Raw genomic sequence first — 21,803 nt, 5'->3', positions numbered from 1 at the left:
AAGCTGCAGGTGGCTCTGTGACTACTGGGGCCATTAAGCTAGAGCAGATAAAGAAACTGGAATTAACCACAAGGAACAGAGGTCACCAGCATAGGCGCCAACTTCTCATGGTGCCAGTGGGTGCTTGCGCCCCCCATTCCAACCCCTTCCCCCAAAGTCCCCGCCCCAACTCCGCCCCTCCCTGCCCCTATTGGACCCCTCCCCAAATCCCCGCCCCGGCCCCACCTCCTCCCCTGAGTGCACCGCGTTCTCCCCCCTCCCTCCCAGCGCTTGCCACGCGAAACAGCTGTTTTGCAACAGCAAGGGCAGGGAGGGAGGGGGGAAAAGCGGGCACACGGTGTGCTCGCTGAGGAGGAGGAGGAAGAGGCGGAGCAGAGGTGCAGGTGAGCTGGGTGGGGCGGCGGGGCAGGGAGCTGCCGGTGGATGCAGAGCACCCACCAATTTTTCCCTGTGGTAGGATTCCCAACTTTCTACTCGCACAAAAATGAACACCCTTGCCCCACCCCTGCCACACCCCTCCTGTGAGGCCCCATCCATTCCCTGCCCCTTCTCTCGGGCCGCATCCCCTCTCACTCCATCCCCCCCTTCCTCTGTCATTCACTCTCCCCACCCTCACTTACTCACTCATTTTCATCAGGCTGGGTCAGGGGGCTGAGGTGTGGGAGAGGGCTCTGGCTCGGAGTGTGGGTTCTGGGGTGGGGTCAGAAATGAAGGGGTCATGGTGTGGGAGGGGGCTCTGGGATGGGGTAGGGGGTTGGGGTACAGGGGGGTGAAGGCTCTGGCTGGGGGTGCAGACTCTGGGGTGGGGCTGGGGATGAGGGGTTTGGGATATAAGAGGGTGCTCCAGGCTTGGACTGAGGGGTTTGGAGGGCAGGAGGGAGATTAGGGCTGGGGCAGGGGGTTGGGGTGCTGGGAGGGGGAATGAGGGCTCTGGCTTTGGGTGCAGACTCTGGGGTGGGACTGGGAGTGAGGGGTTTGGGGTGCAGGAGGGTGTTTCGGGCTGGGATCGAGGGGTTCAGAGGGCAGAAAGGGGATCAGGGCTGGGGCAGGGGGTTGGGGCCCGGGAGGGGGTCAGGGGTGCAGGCTCTGGGTGGTGCTTACCTCAAAAAGCTCCCAGAAGCAGCTGGCATGTTCCCACTCTGGCTCCCATGTGGAGGTGTGTCCAGGTGGCTCTGCATGCTGCCCCGTCCGCAGGCGCCACCCCTGCAGCTTCCATTGTCTGTGGTTCCCAGCCAATGGGAGCTGCAGGGGCAGTGCTTGGGGCAGGGGCAGTGTGTGGAGGCCCCTGGCTTCCCCTATGCGTAGGAGCTGGAGTGGGACATGCCGGCTCCCCAGCTGCTTCCCGGAAGCCATGTGGGAAGCTACACAGGAATCCTGCCAGCCCTACTGTGTGGCACCGCCAACCGGACAGTCAACAGCCCGGTCAGTGCCAGGATCTCTTGTTGACCGGGTGTTCCAGTCGAAAACCAGACACCTGGTCACCCTAGGCAGGGGAAGGCACATAGAAAACCCAGTGCATCACACGATAGGCTAGACGGAGTGTGGCCCTTTCTGGCATGTGTTGGGGGATGAGAGGAGGGAGAAGAGCCTCCATTGCTCCTGAAACCCCTCCCCCCCAAGTGCCCGGGGAAACTACAGCCCTCATCCCCTCCAGAACAGCACAGGCCTTGCTTTGCTTGGGATGCTAATCAGGAAGGAGACAGGTCCATGGCCCGGTTCCCTTCTCTGCCTCCAGCCAGCTCCTGGCAGTGCAGCTGACACACTCGCTCCAAGAGAACCCCCTGGAGTGTGTCAGGGTGGCTCCAAGAACGTAAGAATGGCCACACTGGGTCTGACCAATGGTCCATCCAGCCCAGTATCCTGTCTTCCAACAGTGGCCTGTGCCAGGTACTTCAGAGGGAGTGAACAGAACAGGGCAATTTATTGAGTGAGCCATCCCCTGTCTACCAGCCTGAGGCTGCTAGACATCCCCAAGCAAGTTTAATCCCCCCGTCCAGCCCCATATGCACAGCTTCCCATCTTGAGTTACAGGAAAAAACCCTAGAGAACTACCAGAAAAGCTGATCAGGAACGGCAAACACTGAGAACTGAACTACGGTAGCATCTCACACACACTCCTGCCAGCTCACACAATGTTATCACAAATGTCCTGATATTTGGTGTTTTTCAAAAAACTGCAGCTCCTGGAGTCATGGGATTTTGGTCTAAATAAAAAAGGACGAGTGGGAAAGGTGACCCCCCAAAGGCTCAATGACCAGAAGATAAATAGAAAGATCCACAGTGAATTTGTTTACCTCTCATGATTTTCCAGCCAATCCCATGATTTTGGGGACCCAGCCCATGAGTTTTGAGGGCCCGAGGCGAGCAACACAGCACACATGATTTCACCATTCCAAGGTCAGTATTTCAGGAGGTACCAGGACAAGAATGAAGTGATGGAGATCCCTTTGGAAGCCTTTGCAGTGGTCCAAACAGATTTATTAACTATAAAGATAGATTTTAAGTGATTATAAGTCAAAACATAAGTCAGATTTGGCCTAGGCAGCAACAAAGGATCTGTTAGACTCTCGAGTGAGTCACCCCCCTTCCCTTGGTCAGTTTGGGACTGCGATGAGGTAATGCTCACCTGTCCCTGGTGGGGGGAAAAAGCCAAGAGGGAAGAAAGAACATGATAAAAGGGAGAGATGTTTGCCATGCTCTTCCTCTCTCTCCCACCTCCATCTACAGACACCACCACCAAGCGAGTGAAGCGCTGATCAAAGGGGAGAGCCTGGCTGAAGGGCAACGAGCCAGCCTGTGGTGAGAAGCATCTACATTTGTAAGGGCACTGAAAGTGTTAAGATCAGCTTAGAATGCATTTTGCTTTTATTTCATTTAACCAAATCTGACGTGTTGTGCTTTGACTTATAATCACTTAAAATCTATCTTTTGTAGTTAATAAATTTGTTAGTTTATTCTACCTATAGCAGTGCATTTGGTTTGAAGCATGTCAGAGACTCCCCTTGGGATAACAAGCCTGGTACATATCAATTTCTTTGTTAAATTGACGTACTCATATAAGCTTGCAGCGTCCAAGGGGCATAACTGGACACTGCAAGACGGGGGTTCCTAGGGTTGTGTCTGGGACCGGACATATTAGCTAGCGTCATTCAGTTGCACAATCCAAGCATCTTACATGCTAGAGGCTGTGCATGAACAGCCCAGGAGTGGGGGTTCTCACAGCAGAGCAGGGTAAGGCTGGCTCCCAGAGTTGAGGATGGGAGTGACCTAGCAGATCACCGGTCCAGATAACACCAGGGGAATGTCACATTCTGCCACTGTGGGGGCCTTGGGTGCTGGGCACCTCAGTGCCTCCTATTCTCTGCCTGTGGCTCATACTAGATGGTCCCTTCTGGGCTTAAACTCTGTGACACCCCCCACCCCATGCCTTGTTGAAAGCTTTCTTTCTCACTTTCATACCATTAGGCCAAAGTCATGGAGATGAACAAGTATTACAGTGGGACCCCACTCTGGCAAAGCCAGCTTTTCCACTGAACACCGTCGCTCTAAGCAGAGTTTTCATTTGCTCATTGCAAGGCACTAAGACAGACAGAGCTTGTCTTCCTTCTGTGCCGGGAGTTTCAGGCTATCTGAGGACAGTGGAAATTGGTCCCACTGGGTAAGGCTGCAAGCATGAAAGAGGCGAATTTTAAGAACTGGCCAAAGTGCCAGTTAAATTTTAAAGCTAAAATCTAACAAACTAGATTTGCCAATTGGATGAGTGTTGCAGTCAATATTAGAATGGAATCTCATAGGGTAACCCCCTGTTTATTGAGTCCAGGGAGCATTAGCTTACTGATTTAACACTAGGTTATAGATTCATAGATATTTAGGTCAGAAGGGACCATTATGATCATCTAGTCTGACCTCCTGCACAACGCGGGCCACAGAATTTCACCCACCACTCCTGCAAAAAACCTCTCACCTATGTCTGAGCTATTGAAGTCCTAAAATCGTGGTTTAAAGACTTCAAGGAGTAGAGAATCCTCCAGCAAGTGACCCGTGCCCCATGCTACAGAGGAAGGCAAAAAACCTCCAGGGCCTCTTCCAATCTGCCCTGGAGGAAAATTCCTTCCCGACCCCAAATATGATGATCAGCTAAACCCTGAGCATATGGGCAAGATTCACTAGCCAGATACTACAGAAAATTCTTTCCTGGGTAACTCAGATCCCACCCCATCTAATATCCCATCACAGGCCATTGGGCCTATGATGGGATATTAGATGGGGTGGGATCTGAGTTATTTTCAGGTCAACAGTGTTTCTCAAAGCATCCTGCTTGGTTATTTTTAACCAATCAACACCCAAAACCACATCAACATACCATCAACAGTTCACCAGTCAAGTGTAGACCAGCCAGTGTTCTAGTTCTGTACTGAATACACCACCATCCAGTCTTGCAAGCAGTTGTCATGGACGAGGGTTGAGGCTCAGCAGTTATACCAAGGAACAATGCAAATCACCCCGATTTCTCTATGCCATTTACTTATGATTATCAAGCATCAATTCTTTAGTACCTGACACATATATCACACTTCCAGCCATAGGCGCCGACCCCGTGGGTGCTTGAGGGCTCAAGCACCCATGGCGAAAAAATAGTGGGTGCTCAGCACCCCCCAGCCAGAGCTGTTCGGCAGGGCCACAGTTTGCTGGCTGGGAGAGGCATTTGGGGGGAAGGTGGAGAGCAGCGAGTGGTGGACCGGCAGGGGCCTTGAGGGCGGGGTTGGAGCAGGGTGGGAAGAGGTGGTGCAAGTGCGGAGCCTCAGTGCCTGTGCTTCCAGTATTTTTCCAAGGAGTAAGTTTATGCTTGTCTTTAAGGCCCACTTAAGAATGATTGAATGGATTGGCCACAAAGGGACAAGTTTAGCATATCAAAAGCAATTGCTTAAAGTTATGGTTCAAATCTCTTGTAGGCCAATTTGCTTGGACTTTCAAAGGAGGGCATCATGTATGTAGCTTTAGTTGAAATCTAAAATATGGTGACTTGAGATCTCACCAGAGAGTGCAGACTCACCAAGATAACCACCAGTTATCCTGGTAAAGAACAGACAGGGAAGTATAAGCTTGGAAATGATATCTCACCACTTCTTCATCTGTTAATTAACCCTGGGGTGCAGGGAGGAGAGTTCTGTCCACACAGCTGATCCAGGCATTCCTGGATTCTGCAACTTCTTCATAGGTTCAGTCAACTCTTGGTCCTGTGCCTCCGGCCCAAGGGTGAATCTTGTCCACATAGCCGTTTAATGAGCACTAGTGTCTTACATGGTGACCTCAGTTTTATATACCCTGATTCCTGGGCTTTTGTGGGGGGCAACCCTCTGATTTCTACTGCCCATTTCCCAGATGAGTGCTCAGCACTCTCCATTTGTCTGCTGTTGCTGCTGTTGGTATCCAGTAGATGGCAACCGTGTATAACAAATGTCATCACTCTTTTGCTTACGGGAGGGTTTTTGTTTGGTTCATTTTAAGAGTCATATTTCAACATTAGCCCACACTGTGAATTGGAATTTCCTCCTTTTAAAGCAATTGCTTTTCATAATTCAAAGTTTTCCCCTGGTTTATATCATTCAGCATTCCTTCTTCCTTGTTCCAGACAATTCCTGTTACTTCAAGAGTGCTGCAGTTATTTACAGGGAAGACCAACGCAATCCCTTATAATCTTCCAAATCTAATGGACATACTTCAGACATTTTTGATTGTACATAAGTATTTAATGTGTTTAGGGCTTGCAACAGAACAAGAGATACTCTCCACATATAGCCAGATGTAGATCTGACTCACAAGGCAAACAAATGCAGAGTTTATCATTTGGGGGGAAAACACATGGTTTGGATTTCTTGGGAGACTGAAGGGCAAATAGGGCAAACTGCCTGTCACCCCCAAGTTATTTCTAGTTGGTTTAACTCACAGCTTCCCCCCATCTCTGGATCCACTTGCAGTGTGCAATGGGCCGGTTTGCTTAGGAAAGCAGGGTGTTCCCCTGCTTGGTAACTTTTTGTCGTTCTTTTTAACTATGCTGGAGGGAGAAAGAGGTTTTATCCATATGCAAATTATGAGAGATTCTGGCCTAAGAGATTAACAATAGGCTAACAGCTTGTCTCCACTACAGACTCGACCGTGGCACAGTTCTGACACTGTAGTGTAGCCACTCGCTACAGTGATGGAAGGCATTTTTCTGTTGCTGTAATTAACCCACATTCTCAAGAGGTGGGAGCTAGGCTGACCAAAGACATGTCCATCTACCTGGTGCTGTCTGCACCAGGGATCAGATCAGCTTAACTACGTCTCTCCAGGGTGTGAATTTTCCCCACCCCTGAGCAATGTAGCTAGATCAACCTAAGTTTTAGATGGAGACCAGGCCTCATTTAGCCATTTTAGTTTCTATTCTTGGTGGTGAAACTCCCAACCTTAGCTGATCTGTGGTTCCTTAGACAAAGTGTCTCACATGATGTGAATCATTGTCTTTTCTCCCAGCTGGGTCCTATTTGGGGCTAAACAGAGGCAGATCGCTTTTCTCATTTCTGAGGGCCAGCAGGAGGAATGAATAGTTACCAGTCATTCAAGGTATATCTGGTCTCTGTACCCCATACAGGGCTCCAGCCTCATGCTGGACCTGATGCAAAACCCACTGAAGTCAGTGGAAGGACTCAAGCCTAGATTTTCAGAGGTATTTAGGCACCTGGCTCTCACTGAAATCAATGGGAGTTAGATGCCTGTGAGGAGCTGGACCTCAGAGACTACAGCAGGCTTTGGATCAGGCTGCATAAGCATAGTCCTTATTGCCTCAGCAAGGGTTCGCGTCCTAGAAGGCCACCCCAACAGATGGTACCACCAGAACGTGGAGCAATGCCCTCTGAGATATCCTCACCCGCTGAACACTGGGAGCAACACGGCCCTACCAGACCAATCACACAGATGTGGGGAAAGGGTTCTGGCTTCACAGCAAAAGACCACGCTAATGCGGCTCCAGGAACCCACCATCCATTAGCTGGGCCTCTAGCAGGAGGCCTCTTGGGGCTCTGCCATGGCTGCTAATCATGCATTAGCGATGGACCAGGCAGACACAAACCATGTCAGTGACAGCCACCTCACTAACTAGGTACAAACTACGTAAAACATTCCGGGGCGCTGAGAGGGCTGGCAGAAGCCATCCTCTGCCAACGCCTTGGCAGCCAAAATGGGCTAAAGGAACAATAAGAAAAGGAGGAAATCCCTGCATGAAAACTGCTATCTGGCTCCTCCCCCTTGCAGCTTCGCCTCCCTTTGTGGCTTTTAAACAACTAGTGTCAGACATGTTCGCAAATATGATCATCACAGGGTGGTTCCTGCATCCTGACAAGGCAGCGGGTCAGTGTTAGTGCCAGCGTGTTGCTAGGAGACGGGGGAGAGTGGCCCCGATTCAACAAAGCACTTCGGCACGTGCTTGACTTGGAGAATGCACCTCAATCCCATTGGTGGCTCTTGTTACCCATCTGGGGCTTTATGGTCCCAGGAGCTGTATTCCATGACAGGCAGTAAAGTACGGCCACCCCATGGGAAAGCACTGGCTTCAGCTGAGTGGAGGGACCGGGCCAGATTTGTCTCCTTTGTACCACTCAGCTGGCAGCAAGGAGCTGCATTTCAGATGTAACTGGCCATCTGAGAATTCCCAGGGCGAGAGGGGCAGCTCCCCATTGTGTATTGCTCTGGATGCAACAAAATAATCTGTAGAAAGCCCACAGGCCCAGTAGTGTCCAATGAACTGGGTTTGCCCAGTACACAATATCATGTGAGAACTAGCTACTTACATTCTGCTGGTTTCTAACCCATAGACCACAGTGAGACCCACTAGATGGCTCACAACCTATTGAAAGGACTACTTCCCAATTCCTACACACAACACCCTCCTGCCTCCCCTTTACTATAACAGCCCATTTGTATTAGTACCAAACCAGCCATCACAGAATGCACAACCTGTTACCAGTTCAGTCCGAGAGGAGGTGGACGCCTTCACTCTGGTCTCTGGCGAACGCACTGGGCGGCAAACGGCTTCCTGACCCCAGCCCACAAATCGTTCTGATTTTCCTGTTCCCCATCCAGATGATACTGAGACTATTCAAGGCTTTGTGTGAAAAAACAGAGAGCTCCACACCCTGAACCAGCCAACAGCCCAGGCACCCAGTGGGGCTGGGGGGGGGACACCCATGTTCTAGCCACTGCTCTGCCCAGTCCAGAACAGGGACATGCAGCTCAGATACCAGCATCTTATGTGAGGGTCCCAACCACTGGGCTATTGGCTATTCTGGGCTGTGGGCTCTTTTGTGGTCTCCGTCCCCTCCCGCTCTTCGCTGGGTGATCCTGCACAGTGCCTGCCCTCAGACACACTCTCCATATTGGTTGCAGCCCCAGCACCACCCTGTGTCCCTTGCTGTAGGTCTGGGGCATGGGGCAGAGGTGACACCTGGCCAACTCTGGGGAGTAATAATGCTTTCCCGCCCCCCGCCCCCGGCACAGGGTTATGTGGGTGAGGGTCTGGGGCCTAGTAGTGGATAGAACACTTGGGAGACCTGAGTTTTGTTCTCCTGCTGGGTGACCTGGGGCAAGTCACTTCCCTGTGCTGTGCCTCGGTTTTCCCAGGTGAAGAACAGGGCTAATGCTACTGCCCTCCTTTGTAAAGCACGCGGAGGTCCGCGGCTGGTGAGTGCTCAGGGACTGCTAGGGATTACTGTTATTCAGGCAATTTACAAACACAGCTGTTGCAAAATCCTGCCTGTCTGCGGGAGCTCCCCTGCCATGGGGGCTAGTGGACTGTGCCAGAGCTGGCTGTCCCAGCACCAGGCCCAGCTTTTGTGGTCACACATTGACTGGCTGAGGCCCAAGGTTCTCCCTGAGCATGGAGGTTGCAGCAGGGAGGTGAATGCAGGGTCGTGCTCCCATACAACAGATGGCAGCTCTGGCCCACCTGATGCACAGGCACATGCCGCTGGGTCTGGCTAGCCAGATGGTCAGCAAGCAGCCAGTACTGGGGGCTGGGGCCATGTGCCCAGTGCCAAGCCCATCTGCTACCTCCCTAGCAAGAACCCAGGGATTTGCCAGTGCCTTCCCCGCAGCTCCCGGAGGGGCAAGGCAGCCTCTGTCCCACTCACAGAAGGCGGCCTGCAGCCTAGGGCCAATGTGAGGGGACCCAGCTCCCTCTCCCAGCTGCCCCAAACCAACACAAAGTCTCCTTGTCCCATTGCATCCTGCCCAGCCCAGGCTGCTACTGTCCCTTTGCCCTCCTGGAGGTGCCAGGCGGGTATGTGGAGCCCTGAAGTCCATTCAGAGCAAGCAGGGGTTGGAGGGTGTCAAGTGAGCTGGGTTGCATCTGTCCCCCTAGTGCTCACTGCAGGGTGTTGACCAGCACTAGGGTCGGGGGGGTGCTCAGCCGTTGGGCAGCCACAGGGCTGGGACAGAGAAAGCAGACATGGGGCTGGGGTGGGGCAGGCTGGGGCTTGTGTTGAGGGAGGTGTTCACAGCACTAGCCGTGCCTGATGCTGATCCACCCTCAAATCGCTGCCCCGCACCCTGGCACCCGGCCCTGGGCAGCTCACAGGCAAAGCCGCCACCACACCCACCCTACTCAGCAGCTTGGCGCATGGCACAGGGAGGTGCCCAGCACGAGAGCAGCAGCAAAACGGGGTGCTGCCAGTCAGGGGGTCCTGCCTGGAGTGTACACCCAGCAAAGGAGGAGGCAGCCAGGCTGCTACTGCATCTCCATGAGCCCTTGGCACAGCCGACTCCTTCGTTCAGCACACATGCCAGGCCATTTGGATAACTCAGCTGCCTGCAGTGCCAGTGTGGCTCTGGGTGGGGCTGGCAGGTAGCACTGCACCGACCATGGTTCTGCCCCCATCCTGCCCCCAGCAGGAGGCAGCAGGATCCACAAGATCTCACACACACACCCCATCTCTAACACACTGGGCGAAGGCAGGACGCAAGGCAAGAAACAGACACCAACCCCCAGGGCTGATAGTGTTCCCCAGTTTAGTGTGACTCTCGCAATATTTGAGGCGTTTCCTAAATCCCCAGCTCCTGGAGGCACATGATGACCTGAGAATCTCAGCTTTCCCGTTAAAAAACGGAAATCGTTGCCCTGGTGGCTGCAGAGAAAGGTTTGAAAAACGTGACCTGAAGGCTCAGAAACCAGCTGGCAACGGATGAGAGCCTCACACTCACTGTAGTTACGAAAGCTTGTGAGTTTAGCCAGTTGTGTGATTTTTGGGGCCCTGGCTCATGAGTTTTAGGCACGTGGAGGTTTTCTTGCCAACCCCCCTTTGGCAGCAGATTCTTCGCAGCCTGAGACAGTAGTCTTGGCTTTCCCCTTGGCACCGCTGCTGACCTTCCCAGAGCTGTGCCCATCAGAGCTCCCCTGCCAGCTGTGTGCTGCAGCCCCACTGTTAGCTGAGCCCAGGGAGGGGCGGAGGAGGCTGTTAGAGACATGCCACCGAGCTCCATGGTCCAGATTTCACAGACTATCCCCAGCACCCAGCTGGAGAGCAGCCCCTGCAGCCCCTCAGCAGCTTCTCGCAGCTGGTGTCCAGACCAGACCCTCTGGGAATCACAGCCTCCTGTGGGGGCAGACTGAGCCAGAGCCCTTCAGGGCAGGAGTCAGCACCACCACCAGGGCAGGGGAAGGGGAGATGGGAGGAGCCAGCGTTGCTGAGACATGCTAGGATGGCTCCTGCCCAGGAGAAACCCCTGGGGGGGCTAAGGGGGGGGGGACTGCACAGCCACAGCTGTATCCAGCCCCAGGGACAGGGTCAGTGCCCAGCCGCACAGAGACAAGGACAAGCAGGGGCGGCCTGTGATCCACACACACATGCGTACACACACAGGGAGGGGCTGGGTCAGCATGCACACACAAGGAAGGGCAGGGTCAGCGCGCGCACACACATACATACACACACACACACACTCACGCTCTCTCAGTTTCTGGCCGAGGAGTGCTTGGAGCAGCCATGACCTACTTTGGCGGCAGCAGAGGCTGGACTGGGTCCCTGTGTAAAAGCTGACTAGCGCTGGGTGTCAATTATTCATGGCCCAGGCCATGTTAATGCATGTGCTAAAGGTTTTTTAAAATCTTCTCTATAATTTAAAGCCCCACAGCCCGGCTGCACTGGCCCCCAGCTCTCCCCCGGGAGGCTTTCCACTTAGGTGAGCAAAGCTGAGATGGGGCTGGATCTGGCAGCCAGCGGGAGGGAAGAGGAGGTGAAGAGAAAGGCTCACCACAAACCCAGCCAAAGACTTGAGCGGGGAAGAGCTCTGAGTGTGGGGGGGGAGGCTCTGGGGCAGGCACTGAGACACAGGCTTGGGGGCTGATTTGAGAGGCTGTAGAACCCAGCACAGTGACAAAACTGGCCCATTCCAGGGGCAGGGCTAGGGGCCCCAGAGCCAACCCTGGGAGAGGGTCTGGGGGCACAGCCTCCCACGGCAACGGAAGGAGGTTGAATCAGTGACATGGGGCCCCCAATGCAGCAAGAGAGGTCATGGTGCATGGGATGCTGGCATCAACCACCAGCACCTACACACGATGGCAGCTCAGCCCCAGGCTCCAGCAGCTGGAGGCACGCTGCCAGCATCAGCCAACACAGCACTTTGCTCCTGGAATGGAAGGGGCCCATTGCAGGCTCCCCAGAGCTCTCTTCCCCCAGCACTGCCAGCCCAGGCCCCCACCTACATCCCTGCTGCTGCTCGCTTTCACGAGGATACAGCAAAGGGAAGGGGCTCAGTCTCCTGGCCTAGTGCTTGGCCTAGCTACTGCATCCCTGGGGCATGCTGATCTCAGCTGCAAGGAGCTGCCCCCAGTCCCACCCTCCGGCCCAGAGCAAAAGATGAAGCAACTCTAAAGCCCCAGCCAAGCAGGGAGCCAGAGAGGGAGGTTTGCTCAGGCTGCCCTGCTCGGAGCTGTTCCTCCTGCCCAGCGGACCTCAGCGTGAGCCAATTCCCAGGCACCGTAGCCAGAAGGGCTATTTTTAGAGCTGACTTTTTAAACTCCTTGGTTTTGCTTGTTGCCTTTATTAAGCTGCCTAGCTCTGCCCTTGGAGCACTGGGCCTCGCTCCGGGAGAGAGAGAAAACAAGCCCAAGAAGCCACAACCTTTGCAGGAGGAAACAGAGACACCAGCAGGCACAGTGGGTTGTGAGATCAGAGCCCTTGCATGGCCTGCTGGGGACCAAGGTTGCATGGGCTACTGGCACAGAGCCACCTAGAGCCACTCAAGGGCAGCGCAGGGCCCACGGCAGGAGCTAGCCAAACTAAAGGCCAGGAGGGTCCCCCCTCCTCCTGCGGCCAGCCATTAAATGCCCCCTCCCAACTCGGGCTAGTAGTGGCAACACTATTGCTGTGCTCGAGCAATGAAGATACCCAGAGGCACTAGCTGCTTCCCCTGCTGGGGCTAAGCACCTGCCACTCTGCTCATTAGTGAGCCATGCCAGAGCAAAGGGGAAGGGAGGCCAACCCCAGCCAGCTACGCCACCCCACCACCACCACCTAACTCACCAAATGGGAGGCCTCCTTTTGCCCCACATCACTGTTGTTGGGAACATCTTGGCTGCCCCTGTGCCCCCACAGGCTCAACCTAGCATGGGATTCTAGCAGCTCCAGGAGCAAGGGAAGGAGGTTGTCCAGCTGAACACAGCCACCCCAGAGAGCCATCCTACAACTGGGAACCTGCTCACGGCTAGGTTTGTAAGTCCAATGCAGCCTGGGGCAAGCAAGGCCATCACCCATCAGCTGTGGGGCCTGTTTCTCCTCCAGCCAAAGGGAGCTGGAGTGGTTGCTTCTACACACTTGGCTATTTCATCATTTATTCATAGGAACATGCCTCTCTGTTCAGAGATTGGTGTGATGTTCCACTGGCCACCAGAGCGGGCCTGAGCCTGTGCAGGCAGAGCAGGAGGGCTGCCCCTTCTGCCAGCCTAAGAGCAAGAGCTGGTGTTCACTAGAGGCCCACTGTGCAGAGCAGGCCCCTCCCTTGCTAGCTCCTAGAGCACCCAGCCAGCTGGCTTCTGCAATCACAGCAACTCTTTAAATATTGGAACACTGAATGGCCCTGCCAGGTGACAGCTTGGAGAGCAAGCTGAACCTTGCTGCAAAGAGCCAGCCACCCAACCCACTCTGCTCCCTGAGTCAGGAGCACAGCAATACAGGGGTGGAAGCCTTCCAGCCAAGCCCCTCTTGGCAGCTGATCAGAGCATCAGCCCTCAGTAGCTGGAATCCCAGAGCAACCAGGGTGGGCTGGTCTCTTCTGCTCCAGTAGCTCTACTTTTGGCTAAGCTCTTGGGTTAGTCTAGCTGTAGGTCACACCCAAGTCAGTGTTCAATAGCTGGGCCAGCAGCAAAGGTTGAGGTGAGCAGCTGCTAGCAGGAGGCTAGGTCCAGCACAGGGCCCAGGCTGCCAGACTAATGCTGCCTTGTACCGGCCTTGCTATGGCTGGAGCCTCACGTCCTCTTCCCCGCATTGCCTTCTGGAGCTCTGCATTACCATGGCATGGAGCAAGGGCTTAGCAGCTGAGCCAGCCAGCTCACTGCAGCAGAGAGGCGCATACATGAGTATTTGGGAGGAGCACAACTGCAGGCAGAGGAGGTTTTCCTTCTATGGAGATCTCGGCTTCCCCGTCCTACGCAGGAAAAACAGCAAAACATTCTGACAGCAGAGGGAGAGCCCTTCCCAGCCTCAGCAGAAGGCTGGAGGGCAGCCTCACCTCATGAGTAGGAACTCAGGGGGCAGAGAGATAGAAGAAAGCCACTGACTGATTAACCTAGAGGTGGTGACAAGCAGAAGTTGGCCCCAAAAAAGGTTTTACCTCATCCCCACCTCCCCATCACTACTAGCTGGGGACCAAGGTGGTTACAAAACTGCATCTGATAGCTACAGGCAGACAGCATTTCAGCCAGGCATTGACTGCTCCCCTCCAGCAATGGAAGCTAAAACCAGAACCCCCACTGATGCGGAGCAAGAAAAGGGGACCTGGGCAGCTCATGCTGAGCAGCAGGGAAAGTGCTTGCATGATGCACTTTGGATGTGCATGTCTACAACCAGGGAAATACTCCAGAAGCAGCACCTAGCAAGGACAATACCCAAGCCCTTAGTTCTGGGGAGAACAGATCTAGGGCCAGTTCTTACTCTAGCCCTAGGAAATGCCACTGAGTTTCAGGGAAGAGGTACAGATTCTTAGAAGCAAAGGGAATGACGTGGGGTTGGAAAGGGGCAGGCTCCCCTTTGCTTGCATCTTAGGCCTCCATACAGCAAGCAGCTTGGGGGAAGTCTTTGCCCTCATCCAACCCATGCCAAGAGCAGAGGGCCTCATGTATGGCAAGGTGTCTTCCCAGAGGGACAGGGAAGCAGAGGCAGGAACTGGCTCCTTTTGCCTCTGACTGGGGTGTGAGTTAGACCTGAAAGCTTCAGGGCTACACAGACCAAGCCCCCTAGACTGATCCCGAGATCGGCTGAAGGGCAAAAAGAAAGGTCTCAGCCAGTGCTTCTATGCAAGACCTGGTCAGGGTACATGGTGACATTCAATGAGGCCTGCACTTTACACTTGTAGGTTGCCAGTTTGTTTTACTTTGCAGAAGTCACTGCCTCAACTCTCCCCTTATGAGTTTCATGGCACTTATTTCACAGGCATAGAGGGAGTGTAAAGGCAGCACATCATGCAGACATGCCACCATCCCACCTCTTCAGAGGAAGGCATTGCAAGAGCCTCTTGCATGTTAAATGACTGGGAAAGAAGCCCCTCCCCTGCCAGCTAGAAATAGGTCAGGGGCCTGAAGCATCCACACAGGGTGCTGCTCCTGCAAAACCAGAGGGGAAGAGCCTAGAGAACAAGGAAGCCCCTGTGGCCTAGGAAAAGCCACACTGTATACATAGCTGATCACAGGCCTGTTAGGGCTGTGAAGACAATGCAGATGGTAAGGTGAAGCATCTCCATCCAGGCAGGCTTAGACATGGGGTGAAGCTCAAGTAGCTGTTGAGAGTGAAGGAACAAGTCACTGACTGAGCAGGGTCATGATCCTTTGTAGACATCAGCTGGGGTGCCCCAGAGTGGGTAGAAAGGTGCCCACTCAGTGCCCTTCCCTTGACATACCACATGCTGAATTTGACTAGGAGGGGCAGGCTGGAGGATTTCTGCTAAGAGGGAGGTCCCAACATGTGATCACAAGAGCCAGGAGACACTTAAGGTGACAGACACTGGAGGTTCCTAGCTTGTAGGGGGGAGAAAGTCATTTTAGGGCTGGTAAGTTTGACTTTTCAGAGAAAAAAAGGTCAAGTTGGTGCCTGTTTGAGTTCGCAAGCCAACCCAAGCACTACCTACTATGCAAGTGAGAAAGTTTGTACATTTCTACCAGAATGCCTGTGTTCTGCCACCGACTTGCTCTGTGACTTTAGAAAGGTCACTCGACCCTGGTGCCTCCCTTTCCTTACCTATGATGGGCATGACAGACCTGCCTCCTGGGGTGGTGCAGGGCTCTTCTCAAGCTGAGGTGCTTTGAGACTTCTGGTGCTCAGAAGAAAAAAGACACCACAGACAACAGAAAAGAGAGTCACAGCAGCCTCTGGGTATATTTTTTGCATTTCATATATTATCCAGTTTCACATTCTCATAGGATCAGCAATTCTATAGCAACTTATTCTCAGAAGTCTTAATACAAGCAAGACAGCCATGGTTGTATAGAATACTTAAGCACTTCAATACCAAGCAATAAGATGCTAAAATAAAAAACAAAAATTGCACAGTTTCTCATTTACTACGCCTGACGGAATCATTGTTACAGAAAAAACTTTTCTTTCAAGCTTTTAACTAAACATTAACTTATCTTACCGGATTACAGTTTCTCTTTAATAATTGCACACGAAAAAACACACAAAAATTCTTTATGATGCATAAATATTTCCTTATTACAGATGGTACAAAAATACTCGTACTTTTTGTTCTGAACTCCCATAAGGATAGCTGATTTGGCAACACTGGAATCTCTCCAATCAGAAGGATGGGGGGGGGCAGGGGAGGGAAGAAAAAAGTTAGATATTTTACAGCTGTTCTATATAAAGTCTGAGGGGAAAAAAAAAGATAACCCTGACTTTAAAAACAAGAGAAGAGACCGGACAAGAAAAGAAACCCAGTGCATTGTACTCTAAACAAACATTTTTCAAATCTTCTGGTCAGACTGGAGAATGCAGGGCTGGGGAGGTGGACAAGTAGGGGTGAGACAAGGATAGTATTTTTGAAAGCCAAGTCTTCACAGAAGCAAGATGAAAAACCTTGCTAGATCAAGAGTTAGGCCAAGACCTGTTGCTACAGTTACACAAATGCTAGAACAAACTTACACACTCACACATACACAAAGTTAAGTGTTTTAAATTCATGCCAGAAAACATGCAAAACTGATTGTCTTTCATTTCCTTCAGCAGAGCTGCATAAAGTTGAGGGCAAGGCAGCCTGGGTATTGCTCTGTACAGCTAGGCCTCATTTGGCACCAGTGTCTTGGTAGGGATGAACCCGTCTGTTACCACCAGGATTGAGTCCCTCCATCTAGGCTTCAGTGGCACAGGAAGGAGAAACTCAGTCTGGGAATCTGTTGGGAGGGGAAGCGGGGGAGAGGACAGGCAGAATGCAGTCCACTGAGCTGGGTGGGTATGGATATATTCACAGTCTAACAGGGAAGCCCACAACTCCATACCAGGAGAAATGTGAGGTTACTGCGGAGTGTCCACAAACCAAAATGGATTTTGATGGATCCATTACTTCATCCCTGGCACATCGTTCCATGGAGAGACAAAGAAGGGAACAAGCCAAGAGAGACACTCTGGAACATAAGAGACAGGGCACACTGAGCATTGCTCTTAATTCATTTACCAGGCCATTGAGATTACCTGCGGGGCAGATAATGTGTTCACCCTCACCATAGGACACAGCAGGTGACAGGCTGCCTCCTTCCTGCTCAGGTGGTAAAGTTGGGACTCAACGTTTACTACCAGGATCTTCAGTTTTTACACACTTACTCTTCATTCCCTTTAATGATTCTCCATGCCAGCTGCAATGTGAGTGAACAGATCTGACATTCAGACCCTTAATGCAACACACCCAGGCCAATGTTTAGCATTAATTTGGCCAAAGTTTCCTATGCAGTCTTTGGGTCGGAGTCACATCAGCTGCTGGGAACAAGAGGGCCCCAGAACTCACAGTTAGTAGAGGAAGACAAAAAAAAAAAAAAAAAAAAGGGAAATTCTGCTACTCCAGTCCCTGCATCACCTAAGCAGGATGCAGTAGTAGATGACGTGTGGGCTATTGAGAATGCTTGCCACTCTGTCTGGATGAGAGAGACTTCCCTCCACACACCCCCAACGATATATACAAGTCCCACTCAAGGCAGCACTTCAAGGCCAGGCCAGATTTTCATGCAGCCCAGAGGCCAGGAATGCAAGGACCCAGAACAGATTGCAGCACTGTCCCCACAGCACTGGCCTACGCCCACTTCCAAGCAGACATACTTACTGAAGAACTAACAAAACTGACGAGACTTCCATCCTTGCTGGGTAGCTTCGGAGGGAGGATACCAGCGCATCTGAAAGAGAAAGCCATTCCGCTACTGTGATAATGTTGCTAACACAGAGACTAGGAATTGCACACCCCTTTGTGCCACAGAGGGGCAGTTCCACCCAGTATGGGGGGGGCGAGAGAAGAGTGGCCTCTAGACCGATACCTGGATGCTATCCCTCAGGAGGGCCTGCTGCTCCAGGCTACCATTGGACTGCATGCTGCTCCACATGCTGAAATCCAGACCCCAGCACCACAAAGGGCTCTTTCACAGTTGAGCTTAAGTAACTAAGATAAGAGTCAGGAGACTCCTATTCCCCCTTTATGCTCTTTAGCCGAAGGAAGCCTCTTCCTCCATTTAGCACCTAAGATTTGGCTTTAGGAATGGGGCCAATATGGAGTTCACCCAAGATCTGGAAGTTGTCTGGATTTGGATGAACTTAACTGCCCCCTGCCAAGGGCACACAGGCTAGCATTGCCAGTATATCAATACAACAGGAGCATAGCTTGGCATTCAGGCTTGTTAGAAGCCATCTCAGGAGGAGCCCACAATAGCTGGCCTGTCAAACCTGCAGCATCATAATCCTTTTCTTAACACACTGATGAATCATTAACTGGAGTACTTGTGTTCACACTCAGATTGGAGTCTAAGACCCCAACCATAACAGTGTCTTTCTAGGCCTGTATACCATGAGCCCTGGCAATTGTTTACCTGGGGGCTTGGGAAGTGTGGCACTTCTCCAACCCTATTAGAGTGAGGGGGTCCTTTCACACCACACACTTCTCCCAATGGAGCTAGGGAGAAAGATTTCCTGTGAAGGAAGAGGGAGCCACCAGCTGACTGCCATGCATGCCTCTGAAAAGATCACCCATGGAGTCACTGTTAAGGGCAAGTACATCTGATAGCAGCAAGACAGACTGTCATGAGGGGACCCACAGGTTGTTACAAGATACACAGGCTAGAGAGTTCAGGGGTAGAAAGCTTCTCAAGTTGGCCTGCTGAGTTCCAGCTGTACAGGAAGCGTCTAACATTGCAACTCATGAGGAAGCTGGGGGGGGAGGGGAAGGGGGTTTCCCCTATGGTTATCTAGATAGAGCTATGACCTCAAGTTAGTCACAAATTCTTACTGACTCAAACTTTCAACTAAGTACTTTGGGTGGAAGGAGGCAGAGTACCAATGGCAGAGCCCTGGTTAGCATTAGGGAAGGGATCTTGGGGTATTCAGCTGGAAGGAAGTCACAGGCCATAACCATTCTGTCCCCCAAATAGGGTGTGTGTGTTGGGGGGGGGGGGGGAAGAGAATATACCTACACCACCAGGTCTCATGCCCTGGCATAGGATCTTTAGTGTCCAGACCAACTCAGGACCATAGCCTTACATCTCATCCACAATCCAGCAGCACTGCATCCCCTACGGGATTTGCTGGCAGTGCTGTGTGCTACCTTTCAGAGAACATGGCTTCAGCCTCTCTGCCTGGGCGTGGCCAGAGGCAGCTAGTACCTACGTCCCAATCCTCCTCCACACAACTAGCCCTAGCACATGGAGAAAGTGAAGGGAGGACTCCCTATCGCTTGCAAATCCCTTCAACAAGAGGAGCAACACTGATTGGTCAGGAGACACTCAAGCCACCAGCAAGGGTGCTGGGGGACATCAAGCCATTTGACATTTAAGACTACCCCAGCAGGATACATCACAGTAATTATACTGGTGATTGGCACATGGAACCCATAGGTCACCTGCTACTGCATCTCTGCTTCCTGTGAAGTCCCCCTTCTCTATGGCAATGCATGCCCATACATCTGCTTCACAAGGACCTGCAATCCTGCCCCCAGGAGAGAAACCTGAAGGACAAGCCTGACTCCATCAACCTGAGCAAACAGCTGGTACAAGACGGGGACATGCCCAGCTTGGCACAGCTGAGTCACAGGGCCCACTTGTTGCTTTCCCCTTCACTAAGTGGGCCAGACCCAGCACTGCAACCCCACTCCCAGTCACTGGCTCAGTACAGCTGGGAGGCCAGGTGAGGAAGCTTTTGCTGGAGTAAAAAGGAAATAGAAATAAGATGCGCAGAACAGGCATCTGGCCAACTATTGTCATCCAGCCTGCTAGCAGGGGTATTTGACCCATTGAAGAGGCTGCTGGTGTATGGAGAAGCATCACTAAGACTCAGAGGTGCTTGTGACTGAATTTCACATGTCCATAGCGCAAGGAGTGGTGGTCTGGAACAGCCATGACTGCCACTGGTGGCTAGCTGCTACTCAGAGGATTGGGAGCGTTAGCCAGTATCAAGACCTGATGTCCCAGAGCTTCTGCCCAGCAGGGGGACACTCCGCAGCACCAGCCTAGTGGTGTCAGCCCTAGAGAATGGGGGTGCTCCCAGCATCCTGGGAGCAGTCAGAGTGGGGAGGCATTACCATGATGCAGCAAATAGGGAAAGCAGAAACATTCCCTGTGCTTCAAGGGTGACCTGCCCCACTGCCTTGGGCTGGTCATCTCTCAGCCTGTCCTCAGAGATGCCACATACCTAAGCCAAGTGTATACAGGCCCTAGAGCTGAAGGGCTGTGTGACTGAATGGGGAAGCTCTCAGAAGAAAGTCACTAGATAATCCCAACTCCACTGGGGGAAATGAGGCAAGAATCCTGGCAGATGAAGAGCCAAGAGACTGCACAGGCCACTACAAAGCTAGAAAGCCTGATTTAGCTCAGGTTAGCAGAAGGTCCCTTACCTTCTGGTCCCTCCATTAAAGGGCAGCACCATATCCCTCCATGTTTTAGTTAAATGCTCATTCACTTGCTAACAGCTGGCACCACATAGCCCTGCAAGGTGCCAGCCTCACCACTGACCAAGCATCAGTGCCAAGGAAGAGCTAGAACTCAGTGCACTGGGCCTCTTATAGCATTAGGCTGAGAATGGCAGCAGAGTTACAGAAAGATGACTGTGTCCAGGCTGCTGGCAAATGACACCTTCCCTGTGGGAGAGGCTCTAGGCTGACACCACTAGGAGAAGTTACCTTGGAAGAGTCTGCAATAAAGTTCTGCCTCCAGACAGTCTGAAGAGTGAGTGGGGGGCTCTTGCTTGAAGTTTAGAGCTGTAGCTGCAGCTTGTGAGGGGTTAACAGTTACTCCCAGATAACCCCTTACAGGCAACTGCTTGCAACAGGCGTGCTAGAAAGCAGTGGTTTGTATTAGTCACTAGGCTGGCTCTCATGCAGGCCAGGCGGGGGGATGCCACAGGAAGTACATCAAGAAAGCTAGTCTATGTTCAATGAAAGCTCTGCAAGCAGAGGCTGTGCACCTCTGGGCACTAGGAGGGTGTTGGCATGCTGGGAGAACGAGGCTGACCGCAGGTGGATAAAGATAACTGTGGATTTTCCAACCCACCGGCTGGAAAGCCAGCCGCCTCCATCCTCTGATCCAACTGCACAGGCCTTCCTGGAGGTTGTTTTGAGGGCCCAGGCCTAGTAGTGGTATAGACAATAAACCTGCCCTGTGCTGTGGCCTCTCCACAAAAGGAACAAGCTGTTCATGGAACAGACAGTTCTTAAAAGTAGATTCCAGGACAGCCTGAGTCCCATGTGTACAGCAAGTCCTACTGTGCAGGTAGGACACTGGATTCCTAATGATTAGCTCCTTTCCAACCATCCAGTGGACTGCTGCAGAAAAATGCCATTCAGAGGCTGTGCTGGAAGTGTCCTTGGTGGGAGGGGTTTACAACTGGGCTGGCTGACAGACCCCTGCTTAGATAGTAACTGAGCATATTGCATCTTCTAGCTAGATAGCAAGAAAGCTGGAGGAGTCTTCCACCCCGTGGCTTAGGTGTTCTGGGCACAGTCCTCTTACAGGTGGAGTTCCTCCTCCTGATCAGAGAGGCCAAGGGGCTCAGCTGTGTGTCTTTATGCCGTTTCTTTCCTTTGACACTCGTTTGCTGCCTCACTCCCAACCCTACTTGGCAGAAATTGGGTCAGTCAGGAACAGCCTTTCAAGCTTAAAGGTTGGTACAGGCTGGGGCAGGGTGAGCAGACCCAAGCTGCATTTGAGCCCAAGAAGTGCAGTTCAGAACCAAGCCTTCCAGCATTGGGATCTGGGACTCATTTGGCCTATCAGGGAGATGGGATGTCTGGGGTTTTCTGAGATTGGGCCAAGAATTCCACAGCCTTGTAAGACAGGGCATTCTGCATTGACTGAGCTGTAACACCTACAGCCTTCTTTT

General features: G+C 52.4%; 1 protein-coding gene across 4 annotated transcripts in view; it reads right to left on the bottom strand.

The window, feature by feature from the left end:
• Positions 1 to 21,803, bottom strand: part of RBPMS2 (RNA binding protein, mRNA processing factor 2) — a 95,353-nt gene that overhangs the window by 30,752 nt on the left and 42,798 nt on the right. For 2 of the 4 annotated variants that reach the window (XM_074965953.1, XM_074965951.1), the window contains 2 exons: positions 17,551 to 17,620; positions 15,610 to 16,861 (listed from right to left, as the gene is read on the bottom strand). In XM_074965953.1, coding sequence (XP_074822054.1) covers positions 17,558 to 17,620 — 63 coding nt within the window. In that variant the 3' untranslated portion in view covers positions 15,610 to 16,861; positions 17,551 to 17,557. Of the gene's footprint in view, positions 1 to 15,609; positions 16,862 to 16,958; positions 17,090 to 17,550; positions 17,621 to 21,803 lie in introns of those variants that run through there. The other 2 variants (XR_012641261.1, XM_074965952.1) reach the window with 2 other exon arrangements.

The sequence above is a fragment of the Natator depressus genome, chromosome 10 (assembly GCF_965152275.1).
Source record: "Natator depressus isolate rNatDep1 chromosome 10, rNatDep2.hap1, whole genome shotgun sequence".
NCBI lineage: Eukaryota > Metazoa > Chordata > Testudines > Cheloniidae > Natator > Natator depressus.
Note: the sequence above shows the minus strand (reverse complement) of the source record. Positions and strands in the feature narration are given on the sequence as shown.